At 43.8% G+C, this 14,515-nt stretch overlaps 2 protein-coding genes and 1 long non-coding RNA gene across 3 annotated transcripts; 1 reads left to right on the top strand and 2 right to left on the bottom strand.

Moving 5' to 3' along the window:
* Positions 1-163: 163 nt before the first annotated feature.
* Positions 164-1,598, bottom strand: LOC133150353 (uncharacterized). The gene is made up of 4 exons (XR_009713756.1): positions 1,449-1,598; positions 1,338-1,369; positions 1,186-1,255; positions 164-592 (listed from the first exon to the last, which is right to left on the bottom strand). It is a non-coding gene; the product is annotated as an uncharacterized LOC133150353 (long non-coding RNA).
* A 979-nt stretch (positions 1,599-2,577) lies between these two features.
* wdr13 (WD repeat domain 13) lies at positions 2,578-9,372 on the top strand. The gene is made up of 10 exons (XM_061272825.1): positions 2,578-2,718; positions 3,125-3,230; positions 4,201-4,432; positions 5,087-5,196; positions 5,410-5,540; positions 6,272-6,579; positions 7,082-7,262; positions 7,496-7,637; positions 7,728-7,846; positions 8,764-9,372. The coding sequence occupies exons 2-10, from the start codon at positions 3,190-3,192 to the stop codon at positions 8,946-8,948; spliced, it is 1,449 nt and encodes a 482-aa protein (XP_061128809.1). The 5' UTR covers positions 2,578-2,718; positions 3,125-3,189; the 3' UTR covers positions 8,949-9,372.
* Positions 9,373-10,564: 1,192 nt separating this feature from the next.
* Positions 10,565-14,226, bottom strand: gpr173 (G protein-coupled receptor 173). Its single transcript, XM_061272832.1, has one exon. The coding sequence runs from the start codon at positions 14,224-14,226 to the stop codon at positions 13,018-13,020; it is 1,209 nt and encodes a 402-aa protein (XP_061128816.1). The 3' UTR covers positions 10,565-13,017.
* Positions 14,227-14,515: the final 289 nt, after the last annotated feature.

Below are 14,515 nucleotides of genomic sequence, written 5' to 3'. Positions count from 1 at the left end.
TTTAGAAAGAAAAGAAAAACTTCCAAAGGTGAAAAAGGACCACCTGCATTCCTTGTGAGGATAAAACGGTTTGAATAATGGATGGATGAACCCAAAGCCAAAGCAGATGGGGGGGAAAGAGATTCCTGCTATAAAAAGTATCAATAGTCACATTCAAATCATGTAAGAAAGAATTGTTTATTTGAATAATTATTTACAAGAAAAATGTATAGACTGTTAAACAGTCCATACTGAGGGTGAGTTGGGAAAGGGTGACAAAATGGGGTCTTGCTTTGAGCAAGAATTTTTTTTGGGGGGGACTGGAGTACAAGCATCCAGCATGTTGGGTGGACAGTGTGGTCACAGATAAAGGCTGAGAACATGGGAGAGGGAGAGACATCTGGAATCCGTTTGATTTTCCTTCTCTGTGAGAGAGAGATGAGCAAATGTCGTGTTGGAAGGCCACCCAACAATCCGGCTCGGGGGCGGTGAACTCGGCTTAGCCCTGCCTGCTCCGAGGACCCCCGTGTTTGCGACGGCAGGAGCCCAGCAACGTCTCCAGTGCCATCTTCACAAAGGCCTGGAAGTTACTGCTTCTCTCCCTTCGGCTGTCCTGCGAGGGGATGAAACACGGACAGATAGCTTCACTGGGCACTTAACAAAAATTGTTTCACACTCATTATTAATTGTATTTAAATCTGTAATTCTTTCGCTTACCACTAGAGACAGCCTAACAAACTTAAAGAGTCACTGCTTTAGAAGCATTATTTAACTGATACAATTCCAAATCCTGTTTTCAACATTCTGCCATTTGTGTTGTTTCCATCTTTGTGTCGAATCCCTTGAAGATATTTTCAAATATCTGTTTTAACTTTTCGAAAAACAATGGTGAACATTTTCTGAAAAGATGCGGAGATAATGGGGAAAAGAGTTTTATCTACCGTGAAAAAAAATAATGATTTGCAGGCTGCTATAAGTGTCACATAAATAAGTACTAGAGTAGCACTCAGTTAAAAATATTGCCTCCTTCTAATCTTGGTAATAATCTTTTAACGGACAGTGATAGTAAAGAGTATTTTACACGTACGTACATTCTGCAAATTACATTTTTATCGATTAATCAATGGAATAGTTGATGGAATAATCACTGCTAAAAATATTTGATAGCTGCAGCCCTAATGTCTTGTGCTTCATATAAATGCTTACCTCCTTGCTTCTTGTTGTCATCTCCTTTCTGATCACCTTTCTTCGGCTGCTCTTTAGGACTCTGAGGTTGCTGCGGAAACATGGACACATCAGAAAGTTTTGTGAAGAAAGAAGAAGAAGATACAGATACAGATATGTAACTATTTTCCCACCTTGGTAGTTGACTTCTTGTCCGACTTGTTACCTAAAAACATTGACGGTTACCGTTAATAAAACTGGACGATGTGCTGCGAGTTTGTGGACGTTATCGTATGTTTGCTCACCTTTCGTTCCTGGCATTTTGGCTGTGCTCCAGAGTCGATGCTGTTTTGTTCAGAATGCGGTGCAAAACGTGCTGTTCCACGCGGTCATTTATGGTCGGTGTGGCTGAATAGCTGGGCCAGCGGGGCCCCTTCGAGAAAAAGCGGTGCTAAACAAGCAAAGAGCCCCGTCAGCTGAGCGGCGCGTCCTGCGGCTCTGCACCTCTGTGCTGAGCCAGGCAAAACCGCCCAGCTGACCTTGTGATATGTCAAGCCACTGGAACTGTCAGTGCATCTATTGTTCGTGGTATGTCAATATCAAAACACACCCTTTCATAAATAGGACAGGAAGTAGCACAATTGAGGGGACTTGAGTCACATGACTTAACTTCAGACGTAAGAAAGTGACAACATTTTTGGACTTGGGAGTCAAGATAATATAGTTTCAGAAACTAAAATGGTTTGATCTGCTATCTGTTCGGTATCAAGGTGTAACAATATCACACTAAGGATTCTAATCTCAAGTCTCATCAGTTGACTAGATTTGATTTGTTTCTGAAAGAAAGTGAAGATCAAATTCAGGCCGCTCCCAACCGCCCCCAAATCTGCCTTATTAAGAAGATGAGATTCAGGCCACTCCCAACCACCCCCAATCTGCCTCATCACTTTAGCAGTAGGCATTTTCCAAAAATGCCTATATAGTTAGAAACTATGTTAATTATTGCTTGCTTGATTGGTTTTACCATGTTTAATAAGTTAATGTCAAAACATTTCAAAGTGACCCATGCATCTTTCTATTTTTCTGTATGCAACCCTCGGAGGAAAAGATTTGGGCCCCCTAATCTATGCGAAAACACTGATCATGACTTGTATGAGTATTTATTGGCAATGATAGGAAAATATGATTCATTTTAAATTATTTAATGTTACTGCAATACACATTCAACAAGATACATGAACAAATATATTTGTTCATACTTATAAGTATGAATCATCCGTCCGTCCGACAGCCTATCACCAACACAAAAACTAAAACATGCCAGGGGTCACACGAAAAACTAGAGTAAAAACAAACAAACATTAAAGACATTGGAATGGGACCGTGAGGGCTGTCCTTTTTCTAGCAGTAGATATTTAAAGTAAACAAAGATGCCGTTCTTTCAGAAGAATACAAACTTTGTTTCATCTGCAGATTTACATTTGTGGCAAACGTCTTCATCCGGGTATGACCCTCCTGTGGTTACCTGGTCACGTGACCAACCCGGAAACGCGACGATGGAGAAAAGCTAGGAAAGTGCGTCGCTTTCTAACATATTTCTTCGCTATATCCAGTCAAGTAAATCTTTACCAATCTGTATATACTAATAAGCAGCGCGCCCCTTAGTTCAAGTGAAAAAATCGAGTTAAACTATCGTGTGTGTGTGTGTCATCATTGAGTGGCTCGTCTGCTAGTTGCTAGCTTAGCCGTGTTAGCATCGAACCACAATCGAGAACTAACAAGCTAAAACATGACTACTATTGGCTTTTTAGATGTCGCTGTTTATCTGTCCGTGTCAAATTGACAGAAAAAATGCTTTCAATGCTGACCCTGTGATCGTAGAGGTGGATACAAGTAAAATCGAGTGGCCGTTTCACGTACTTATACATGTTTATCTTAAGGTGTGCACTTGAATAAAAGCCTCGTTTCTTCTCTTCAAAAGGTGTGTTTGTGTAGGTCCTGCCCTGGCAGTGGCTTGCTCTTCGCCTACTGTGCTTTTTTTGTCTAATGGCAGCGGTTTGGCAGCAGGTTTTGGCAGTGGACGCAAGGTGAGACCAGCGGCACATTTTGATAGTCATCAAACAACTCATCCTATAGAAAAAATATTCCATACCCTTCATATTCAACTTATCCATTCCACACACTTGGTGTAAACACTTTTAATAAGTGTCGCTCTCTGTAATTCAATTTTGCCTCATCACACATCTGCAAAATCCTTTTGCTTAAAACAAATGACACTTTTGCAATTGATCCATATAGGCTTTTGTTTAGGCTGTATAGGCATGCTTTAGGTTTTTCTGTCAGATACTCACAATTCATTTGCAGACATGTGCAACAGAATCCTAGATATTGAACTGTGATCTGAGACAGCTACAATTAGTTTTTGACTATTATTTAACTGGTTCTTTTATCACAAACAATATATCTACGTTGAATTACCTAAAATGTTTCGGCTTGTACTTCCGCCTAGTCATTGTTCACGTTAGATTTCTTGCAGTTTTCTACAGCTATCGCTCCTTTATCAGATAAAAATAACACTACTGTAAAATAATAATATTTTAAAAATAAATAAAAATAACACTACTGTTTGACATTTCTGCGTAGTAGTTGGATGGGTGTATGTTAATTTGAGAAGCTGAGGCAGTATGTGCACTAGTTGACACTTATGTACTAGTAATACTACGAGTGGAATTTTAAAAAATCGGTGTTAACATCTGGCTCCATAACTGTATAGAGGCGAAACAATTATTGGGAATTTTGGTACCATGGTCCAAGAAGCTACTAGTACATGACACGAGCCAACCAGTTGGGCCTAGTAGTGTAGTTTACAAATGAGACAGGGAAGCCAAAAGTGAGTGGCACTAGCACTATTAATGAGAGACAGAGACATTCTACTCGTGTGTAAAATGAGTGTGCTAGTACACAGAGCTTAAGATAGATATGAAGAATATAGAGTACTTGCTGAAATTGCTTTCCATTACTCATTACTCATTCATCACCTTTTTTGCCCTGCCCCAGGTACAATGCTTACCGCACGCCCACCTTCCCACAGTTCCGAACTCAGTACATCCGCCGCCGCAGCCAGCTGCTTCGAGAGAACGCCAAGTGCGGCTTTGAGCCGGGGCTGCGCAGGCAGTATCTGAGGCTGCGTAGTCAGTTGCTGGCTCTACGCTACGGGCCGCTGTCCGAGCAGAGCAGCTTCAGGGCTAGCAGTGTGCGCAGTTCCCGCACCACACTGGACCGCATGGAGGTCAGAACTCTTCTTGAACAATTGACTTCTTCTTCTTGACTTACTTAACAGCGCCACTCAATCAGCACAGCTCAAGACCACAGTTGCTGTTAATAACCACACACAGCCTTGGTCAGATAAGAGTTATCATCATGTCAGAGTCTGAAGTGGCAATTTTACAGGCAGGAAAATTGGAGCCAAAAAGCTTACAAGGCACACATTCAACACGGTTAGGGTTGCGCGTGTAATTTGCTCGAAGGTACAGTAAAAATATCGACCCTACTGGCCAACTGTGGTAATGCATGTTGATCATGTCTGTCACCCTCGCTACGCACTGCTCAGTGTGACAGAAATGCCTAAATTGTTTGTCAAGCCCAGAGAAAAAGTGAACGAAGAGACACTCTGTCAAGATCAGTTTATTCCACTCAATTCTGTCATGTTATACGATACCGTGATACTTTTCTCATGAATTTGGATGGTGAATATTTCATTTGACAGCTACGAAACCGTGAGTTTGCGTTCAGACCAAAACAGGCTTGTAAGTCAAACTACTGTTATGGGGTTTTGGTGTTTTAGTGCTGTTGTTCAGTTGTGATTCATCAAAACTGGTAAGAACAAAGAAATCTTTTTTGCAGTCTGACAACATTTGTCTCCCTTTCCTTTCATCATGAGCAGGACTTTGAGGAGGATCCCCGCACCCAAGGGGCTCGTGGCCACCGGCGGTCCATCAGTAGAGGCTCTTACCAGCTGCAGGCCCAGATGAACAGAGCTGTCTACGACGAAAGGTAGTTCCCCCTAATATTGGTATTGCAATTTGGAAATTGCATTTTATCTTATTGTGATACTGCTAATGCAGCTAATCATTCAGTTGTCACCTCAGCAAGGATTGATAATTGCCTCTTAGCTGTAGACTTTGATTGCAGTGCAAATAGACTAATGCGTTACACGCTGCTGTACTGACAACCCGGTTGTAAACCAGTTGTCGTTGGACTCGGCAGGCCTCCGGGCAGTTTGGTACCAACCTCGGTGGCAGAAGCGAGTCGCGCCATGGCTGGGGACACGACTTTGAGTGAAAATTACGCCTTTGCTGGAATGCACCACATATTTGACCAACATGTCGATTCTGCAGGTAGGCACATTTAGTTGGTTATGTAATAGGTGTTTCGTCTTGAGCCAGGGTTAGCCGGTATACTGTATCTTAATTTTTTTCTTTTGTTTTACCAAAACGTTTTTTGGTTTTTTTACTTTTTAGATTTTATTTTCCTCCTTTGCAAAATGCTTTATTTCTCCTGAAACTAGAAGTGTAACGATCAATCGACAACTAATCGATTATTAAATTAATCGACAGGTAGTCTGTTAATGGATAGAAAATAGTAATAGATATTTTGTTTACAGATAATGTCAAAATAAGTGGTTTTTCGTAAATGGTTCAACGTGGCAAAATCATTGCTTTTTTTTTTGTCTTTGACCGTGTGCAGCTTGCTTGACTCCTTGTTACCTTTTGACGGGTTCCTGTTTTTCCCCATAATTAAAGTGTCTGGCCTCCCATCTTTTCCTGAGCCACGCACAAAGCAGCACATCTCCCCCTTAGTTGCTTGTCTCCCTTTAAAATGTTGATGAAGTTGGTCACGCTACTCTCTTTGGTTGCAACACCCTTTGAAGATACTTTGCAGCAGACTGCTTTTTTGCTCACTGCCTGGCGCTGCAAACATGAGCCAATTCCAAATGACTAACCAAATGTGAACTCGCGCCTCTATTTTTGTCCACTATACTGTGCAAGCTATAAACTAAAACGGGCCTGACCAAAACCTGATGTTGAACAAGAGCGTCCTCTCATTCCGTCATCCTGCCTCATTGCAGTACCACGATTGCAGTTTGCCAACGACGACAAGCACCTCCTGGCTTGCTGCTCGCTGGACGGCACCCTGTCCATCATGACCTTGTCCCCCCCTCCGCCCACGGTCAAAGTGATTCTGAAAGGCCACGGAGGCCCCGTCACAGACTTTGCTTGGTCCCTCAGCAACGATGTCATTGTGTCGACGTCGCTCGACGGGACCCTGCGGATCTGGAACACCGAGGACGGCCGGTGCATCCGAGAAGTCCGAGACCCGGAATCCAGCGAGCTACTCTGCTGCACTTTCCAGCCGATGAATAACAACCTCACTGTTGTGAGTCTTAATTTGATACACGGTTGCTTCGTCTCATCCAGTTAGTGAAATGGTTATCTTGGTTTGCTCACAATCTCCTCTTCTTGCACATCCAATGTTTTGTATACTGTAGAGGTGCAACAATCGATCCACTAGTAGACAGCTAATCTGTTATCACATTAATTGACAACACTTTTGATCATCAATTTAATCATTTACAGAGTTCAACTTTCACTTTTCATACGATTTGTTTGAGTCCCAAATTTCTGTTGCGGTTAATAAACACCAAAAAATGCTTGTCTTGATGTTGGTACGTGGAGAGCCAAGCATTTTTTTTTTAGGAGGCACTTAACTATAAAAATTAAAGAACGACTGCTCTAGGGATATTGCACCCCACTCGCCGCGTGTTGTACAATAGCATAATTAACTCTGCAAGCAAGAGGGAGGATTACCCTTATGTGCATTTTTTTTTTTTTTTGGCTGTGTAAACTATCAGGATTGTCTCCTGACTTGTTTTTAACAGGTGGGCAACAGTAAACATCATCTGCAGGTGGTAAACATCTCCACGGGCAAGAAGGTGAAGGGTGGCTCCAGCAAGCTCACCGGCCGCGTGCTGTCACTGTCCTTTGACTCTCCGGGGAGGATTCTCTGGGCGGGCGACGACAGAGGCAGCATCTTTTCCTTCCTCTTCGACATGGCCACAGGTACCGTCGCAGCTGTTGTCATCATCTCGGAAGATCAGCCAGAGTTTGACCTCTTTTGTGGAAATGTAAAAAATATACTTCTGGCCCCTTGTGGCTTAGAGGGTCCTTAATAACTCTCAAAAATGGGTTAAGGTTGTCCTGAGTGAAGAAAGGCGTTACCCACAGCCTGTGTCAATTCTTGTGTTGACCATTTGTTTATCCACACCATCTCTTCCTCGACCGCCCCGACGCAGGGAAGCTGACCAAAGCGAAGCGTCTGGTGGTGAGCGAAGGCAGCTCCATCTGCAGCATTTCTGCTCGCTCGTGGATCAGCCGAGAGGCACGAGACCCCTCCTTGCTGGTCAATGCCTGCGTCAATAAGCTGCTGCTCTACAGGTCTGTTTGCTTGGCGCAAGCACACACACAAGCATCATGCAACACTGCCTTTCATTGTTTTTGATCTCATAACCCGCGTCACGTTTTCAGGGTTATGGACAACGAAGGTGGGCTGCAGCTGAAGAGGAGCTTCCCCATCCAGCACGGCTCAGAGCTCGTTCACAGCATCTTCTGCCCTCTCATGTCTTTCAGACAAGGCGCCTGTGTCGGTAAGTTGCCCTGCTTAGGGATTACCACCAAAAAATGCATTTCAGTACTTTCCAAACCTTTTTATTTGTATCAGATTTGTATTTGTTAATTTTATTACTTAATTGTGATGTAATATTCAGCACTTGTCATCCAATTTTTTATATTGTTTTTGATACTATTTTTTTTTATCGTTTTTGTTATTTTGTTGTTTTTGTTAGCACAACTTGAGTGCTACAAAAACAAAACTGCGTCATACAAACAACATCAAAAGGGCGGAATCATTTTGTGTAGAACTCGAGCATGCCAACAGCAGTTGCAATAGATGCACATACTTAACCAAATGGAGGTTGTTTGCGGAACCTATCTGACAGAAAGTATACCGTTTGTGAAATCTGAGCTCTGCCTTCGCCCTCTCTGCTATCATTAACAATGGGTCCAAATTTTGCGTTTTCTTGCCACTCCAGTTTGTACGCTCATTACGCCCCCTGTAACAGAGACGGACGGCATCACGCATCTTGACCGATCATATGTGGCTTTAACAGAAGAAAGGCAACAAAGAGCAAATTGGCTCTGGTTGTTTACTTTAAACACGCAACCTGTTCTTACCCTCTTGCTCCAAATAAAAGGCGAGGTGTGCTTGTTTCAAGCCATGAGTCACTCCCAGTTGTCCCAAGTTTAAAGTAAAAGCAAACACACAGATGAAAGCAAATGGAATTGTTTATTGAAACACCAAAATATTCATCAAATCGGTTAAGTAATCAGTTATCGGTTAATAAGAAAAGTCAGAAAACGTAATGCTAACATAAATAATTAAAATTTGCACAGTGAAATGAACCTTCAGTTAGCTGAAATGCCTCTTACGCGTACGTGGAGCAGCAATACAAACCGAGCCACACAACAGCACTCTGCGGCAAATGGCGACATTTTTTGTCAACAGTGACGGGAAGTGAGGACGCCTGCGTGTACTTCTTTGACGTGGAACGTAACACCAAGGCCATCGTCAACAAGTTGCAAGGTCACGGCGGCCCCGTGCTCGACGTCAGCTTCAACTGCGATGAGAGTCTGCTGGCCTCCGCTGACTCCACGGGCATGGTGATCATCTGGAGGCGGGAGCAAAAGTAACGCAAGAACAGGCTTCAAAGTGGCCAATCCCAAAAAAAACGCTGCTGTTCCCTAACCGCCTGTCTTTTCACTGTAACGAGCCGCTTTTAGATTTTGAAGTCATTCTCGTCACTTTGCTGCGTAGGAGGTGTTTTGGAAAAGTCAGGTGTGCGTTGTCATTGTGTGCAAGTGAGCGTTTCTGTATTCTGACGTTGCTTCCTTGTGGTGTCTACAGAAACATTCCCAACACTGTCAGTCTCACTGCTGTAGTTATGGTATTCATGCAATACGTGGAATCAAAAGGCCTTTTTTGCTTTTCAGATGTGCGCTGCCCTAGCATGAGCATTATGCATGTTTTAAGTTTCTTTGTGCTTATTTGTGTATTTATTGCAGATGCTTATGGAGCAAGTTAATACCCATGCAAAAATAAACAACTGCAACTGACTGACTTGACTCAACTTGTTTGTGAATCTTCTGCACTGTCAATACAAAACAATGTTCTGTTTGAGAGTATCCATCCATCTACGGCTCGGCTCGCATGGGGGCGAACCCCAGCCCCTCCTTTTCCGGTATAAGCTCCTCCCCTTCCAGTTTAGACCTCGCCCCTCCCCTTGGGTTGGTCGTTATGATTATATTTAGTAGTAAATCTGGAGATTTATTTTTCGGCAACCACACACCCTAGTGCTGACATTTTAGCCACTACTTTATGACCCCCTAAACAAACAAATGCTGATCCTGTATGAACCGGTTTCTTAACTGATGATTAACTAGAATGACACCATATTATAGAATGTTCTAGAACGGAGGAGGATGAGAATGTAAATTACAACTTAATTTTAACGTTAATTAATCCTCATGTATTAATCAACAAAATAACAAACAGATTAAAATAGTTAGCTCTTAACCAACATTTAGTGTTAAACCTAAACTAGGGATTACAATTGGATTGTAAAATTATATTTGAGATCAATTGCATGGATTGGAACTCGTATAGAAAAGACGACAAATATAAAGTCACGTACTGTACTTCCTCCTTTCATTGCAATCTAATTCGCTGTGCCGCTCCTTCAAGGGGAGGAAGTATAACGAATGGAGAAAAATAGAATATTACAGCTCTGACTCAGTAAGATGCTGTAATAGTTGTACTATGTTCATTTTGTTTTCTCTTGTCAATTATTTTACTTTTATCACAAACAAAGGATTTAGGTTGAGTTACCTGGCATGTAGTTCCGAAACATGTCAGGTAGCTCAACCTAAACACTTTGTGATAAAAGAACCAGTAAACTAATATGCTGTAATATTAGCCATTTTTCCAATAAATAATCAAGTTTGCGCAGGAAGTAAAAGCCAAACAAAAATTGTCAGTATAACGACTCGTATCACGAACAACTCCCAAGTCAGGTCCCAAGGAACCATTGTACTCCTTTCAGGGTGCCCAAAATGCTTGTTTGTGCAACCATCCTGCAGGTACAGATGTCATATTTGTTGCCTTGCTCGTTGCATTTCCCATAAAGTGTGCCCCACAGCAGCCCGGCCGTCTGGCCTCACAGACAGCAAAAAAAAAAAAAAAAGAATGCATCAAAAGTAGAGTCTTTATTGACGAGTGGGCAAAATAACCACCTCAGCTCAACTGTACAGTTTACACAAGATCACCTCGCAAAGCAATGCTTGATGTAAAAATCACAGACCTCATTACACTTTTTGCTTGGACGTTCCATATCAACATCTGTACAAGTTAGCCCTGCCCCCCCCCACGTTCGAGATTGACCGCACAGGTCAAAGATTTGCATGGCGCAAATCTCAAATTGGAGACTCGGCGACTTGACTTGCAGCGGGACTATCTGGCTCGGAAACTTTGATCCAGACTCTCACATGGGAGGGAAACATGAGCAGGCTCGCAAACATTCAGTGTTCGCTCTTCCACATCGACTCCCACTGCGTTTCGTCATTCATAGTTACTTGAAAAACATTTCCCAACATCACAGATCTGCAAATATTTGCATATTTGGAATACAATGTACATCACCATTAGCCATTTCAAGTGGACTGTTTCCTCTCATTTTAAGATTCACCCATAGTTTTGCATTTTTGTTATACTTACATTAGAGGGGAGCTAAACCCAAGATGTCAGTTGTGTTTTGAACGTGTTTATCTGATTGATAAACTGCTGTTCACATAAGTCTAGTTTAAAACATTGCAGCTAGTCACTTAGGGGTCGGCTTGCTTTTTCATCGTCAGTGAGAATTTGTAAGAATGTGACGTTCCCGCATATTATGCAAACTTTTTTTTTTTACTGACAAAACATACTTGGTAAATGTTCAGCAACGACAAGCGACACATGGTTGCTGTCGGCCATTAGCCGAGTCTAGTGTTAACTTTAACGCTGACACACTTCAAATTCCTACTGAAGCTCGTATGTCACTGAGCGGTGAAGGTTTGCGAGTTTTTGCACACATAGCAAATATTTTTTTTTGTCAGCGTTTGTTTAAGATTGCAAAGATGTTTGCCAGACATTCACAAAACAGCTTTAATGGTCGCAAACTGTATTTCTTGTTTTGGTATGTTGACTTTGCCTTGCTGCAAGCCATTTGGAATGAAACAGGTGTACTCAAATGTATCAAACCTAATTACTTTCACTTATTGACAACAAATCCAAGTTCTCAAGTGTGAGAAATGAGGCAAAGTTTTACAACAATTCTCCCTGTTTTTTATCAAGCACTTTCTTCACTTTTAATTGGTTTATAATGTGTAAAAATAAAACAGCTTCAGTACGGCTCATTCTGTTTTCCCCCAACATGGCGCCCTCCCCCTTTACGTTGATTAATTATCTAGTTCATTCTCACTGCAATATGAATCAGAGGGTCCTACCTTGTTTTGACAAGTGCTGGCGCCAACATGGCGTTTTTGCTTTTAAATTGATTTGGGTTTAGTTTCCTTTTAATGTTAAATATCTGATGTTGTTTATGGTATTGGAATCCATTTTGAAGACACATCTTCATTTGATGGCTTGTTTCATACGCAAGCCACACTATTACAGTTCTTATTGACTTTTTTTTGTTGTTGAAAATAAACATCATTTAGCTCTCTCACATTTTCTGACTGGTACAAGGCCTGGTACACACACAAAGACAATGAGTTTGTTTTTGTCATCATTTGGCTTCTACTCAACCTAATCAAATAATCCTTTAAGAATATCCTGCGGTTTGAGTTAAGAGTGAATTTGTCCCAATAATTGGGTCTAAATGGTTTGGTGCACCAACCTTAAATATTAATAAACATGTTAAAGATTTACAACTGAAAGTCTTCATTTTTGAGGGGAGAAATTGTGACTTGTTATCGTCGGTTGATAAACGATGATTTGAAAAAAAAATCTTTACGTGTGTTCCAGGCCTAAGTATGACACAGCAGGAGTTTTAACATGGCAACATCAGAGCAGGCTTATCCTCACACACCTACGCAAAAATGAGATATAAAAACACACACAAGCAGGAATTAACGTTCCTGTACAGCCTTTACAATATGAAATCAATTCATATTTCAAAATAGGGTCATCTGCTTAACATGTATCGTTTACAAATAAAGAAAAACAGGCATTTTTTTTTTTCTTATGACACAAAGAAATGTAACGTACCCTAAATGAAGTCCAAAAAAAAACCTCAAGCATGTTAGGGTTCATAACTGCTATTAAAACGCTTTCTTCGATTCCGAAGAGTCTCCTTCCGTTAGCACAAATCGGAGTCCCGGGGTGGTCGCTCCATCACTCAAACTCTCCAAATTCTTTTTTGCTGTCTTTCAAGTCTGCAATGTTCCAATCAAAACATTTTATCCGGTAGTCCTAATGCTCAGTTTTGTGCCTTGAGTGACACAGACACTGATGTGTGTCGCGCTGAAGTAAGGCAACATGATATTAAAAATGGCATCGGTCTCACTTTTCCGGGCTGAGCTTACCTATTAATCCATCACGAGGCAATTGAGTTTGGCTGAGCGGGCCCCTCCAAAAACCTCTGGCACAAATATCGACATTCTTTGTTGAAATGGCACTGTGCCTGCACTGGTTGGCTCCAAAGCACATTCTCCGGGCCCCCCCCCTTCACATGATGCAGTAGGCCTCATCCTGGGGCAGGTGTTGTTTAGTCCTCCAATAGGCGGGCAGGTGGGCTCGCAGCACTTTTCTCAGATCTTCGTTGAGCAGGAGACAGAAGATGGGGTTGACTCCGGCCTGGGCAAAGCTCATCCACACGGTGACGGAGAGGTACTTGTGAGGGATGCTGCACGACTTGACGAACACCCTCCAGAAGCACGTCACGATATAGGGAGCCCACAGGACCAAGAAGAGCAGGGTGATGGTGTAGAACATGCGGCCCAGCCTCCTCTCGGACCTCACCTCGTCCATCCCCAGCAGGCGCCGGTGTTGATTGTGTAGGTTCTGCCTGATCCCCAGCAGAGTGGGCGGCATGGGGCCCCGGCCGAACCCGGCGATCCAGTTCGCCGCCGCCTGGCCGGTGGCGCCGGGACCGTGGAAAGTCCAGTTCTGGCTGATGGCCGGCACCAGCTGGACGGGTTTCATCTTGCGGTGCCTGTACTCGAAGAGCAGCAGTTTGGCGTAGAAGCCGTGCGTGGCCAGAACCACCACGGCCAGCATGAGCATGAAGCCCAGGGTGTCGTTGGTCTTCAGGTAGCGGTGTTCAAAAATGCACTGGTCCTCGTCCCGGATGAACTTGTACGTCCCCACGTCGAAGACGGGCGGGAAGGCCATGGCCACCGCCAGAGTCCACACCATGCAAATGATAGCGGCGCAGGTCCAGATCGTCATGCGCTTGGCGTAGAACCTGTGGTGGGCGATGGCAAGGTAGCGGGTGACGGCCACGCAGAAGAGCATAAAGGCAGCGTGGAAACAAAAGAGCACGGCCATGAACGCCACCACTTTGCAGCTCAAGGCGCTGTAAGTCCACGCCGAGCCGTTGTGGACCGACACCAGGACGAAAGGGAAGCAGGCGGCCGAGCGCACTGCGTCGGCCAGGCACAGATCCAGCAGGAAGAAATACGGCGCCTTGTGAAGTGTCCGGTCTCGGAGGACCAGCAGAGAGACCAAAAGGTTGCCCGCCAGGCTAATGCAGATGATCAAGCCTAAGAAAACAAGTTTGAAGTACGCAGATACATCTGAGGCCGAGATTGCTCCTCCCCCGCCGCCGCCGCCGCCGTGGCTGCTGCTGCTGCCTCCTCGGGCCGAGCCGCTCTGCGAGGCCAGCCCGGCCAGCAAGCTGCCGGGTCCGTCCATGGCGAAGCTCTGGTTGGCCATTCTGTCGGCCTCCCTCCCGCCTGCGCTCGGGCGTGCTTTCTGCCTGCCTGCCTATAAGCTCCACTGATCCTCTTACGGCCGTTGTCTGCTTTACAAGGAGAGGCCTTTTCTACACGTCACCTCTCCTCTTTTGTCCACAAGCTCGCCACCTGTGAACACAGACGCACATTTTCATGAAGGGCTGTGTGCGCCCCCCCACCTTCCTCCTCCCTCGGCGAGAGACGGAGGACCGCCATGGAAATCTTCCCCGTTCCTCTTAAGGCTGGGATCAGATCTGCGGCTCGACAGC

Source organism: Syngnathus typhle, linkage group LG2, assembly GCF_033458585.1.
Source record: "Syngnathus typhle isolate RoL2023-S1 ecotype Sweden linkage group LG2, RoL_Styp_1.0, whole genome shotgun sequence".
In the NCBI taxonomy this organism is placed as follows: Eukaryota; Metazoa; Chordata; class Actinopteri; order Syngnathiformes; family Syngnathidae; genus Syngnathus; species Syngnathus typhle.
Note: the sequence above shows the minus strand (reverse complement) of the source record. Positions and strands in the feature narration are given on the sequence as shown.

Coding starts and splice junctions, on each gene's coding strand:
- wdr13 (XM_061272825.1), top strand. CDS start 3,190: ATGGCAGCGGTTTGGCAGCAGGTTTTGGCAGTGGACGCAAG. Junction 3,231..4,200: donor GTTTTGGCAGTGGACGCAAG/GTGAGACCAGCG, acceptor GCCCTGCCCCAG/GTACAATGCTTACCGCACGC. Junction 7,847..8,763: donor CAGACAAGGCGCCTGTGTCG/GTAAGTTGCCCT, acceptor TTTTGTCAACAG/TGACGGGAAGTGAGGACGCC.
- gpr173 (XM_061272832.1), bottom strand. CDS start 14,226: ATGGCCAACCAGAGCTTCGCCATGGACGGACCCGGCAGCTTGCTGGCC.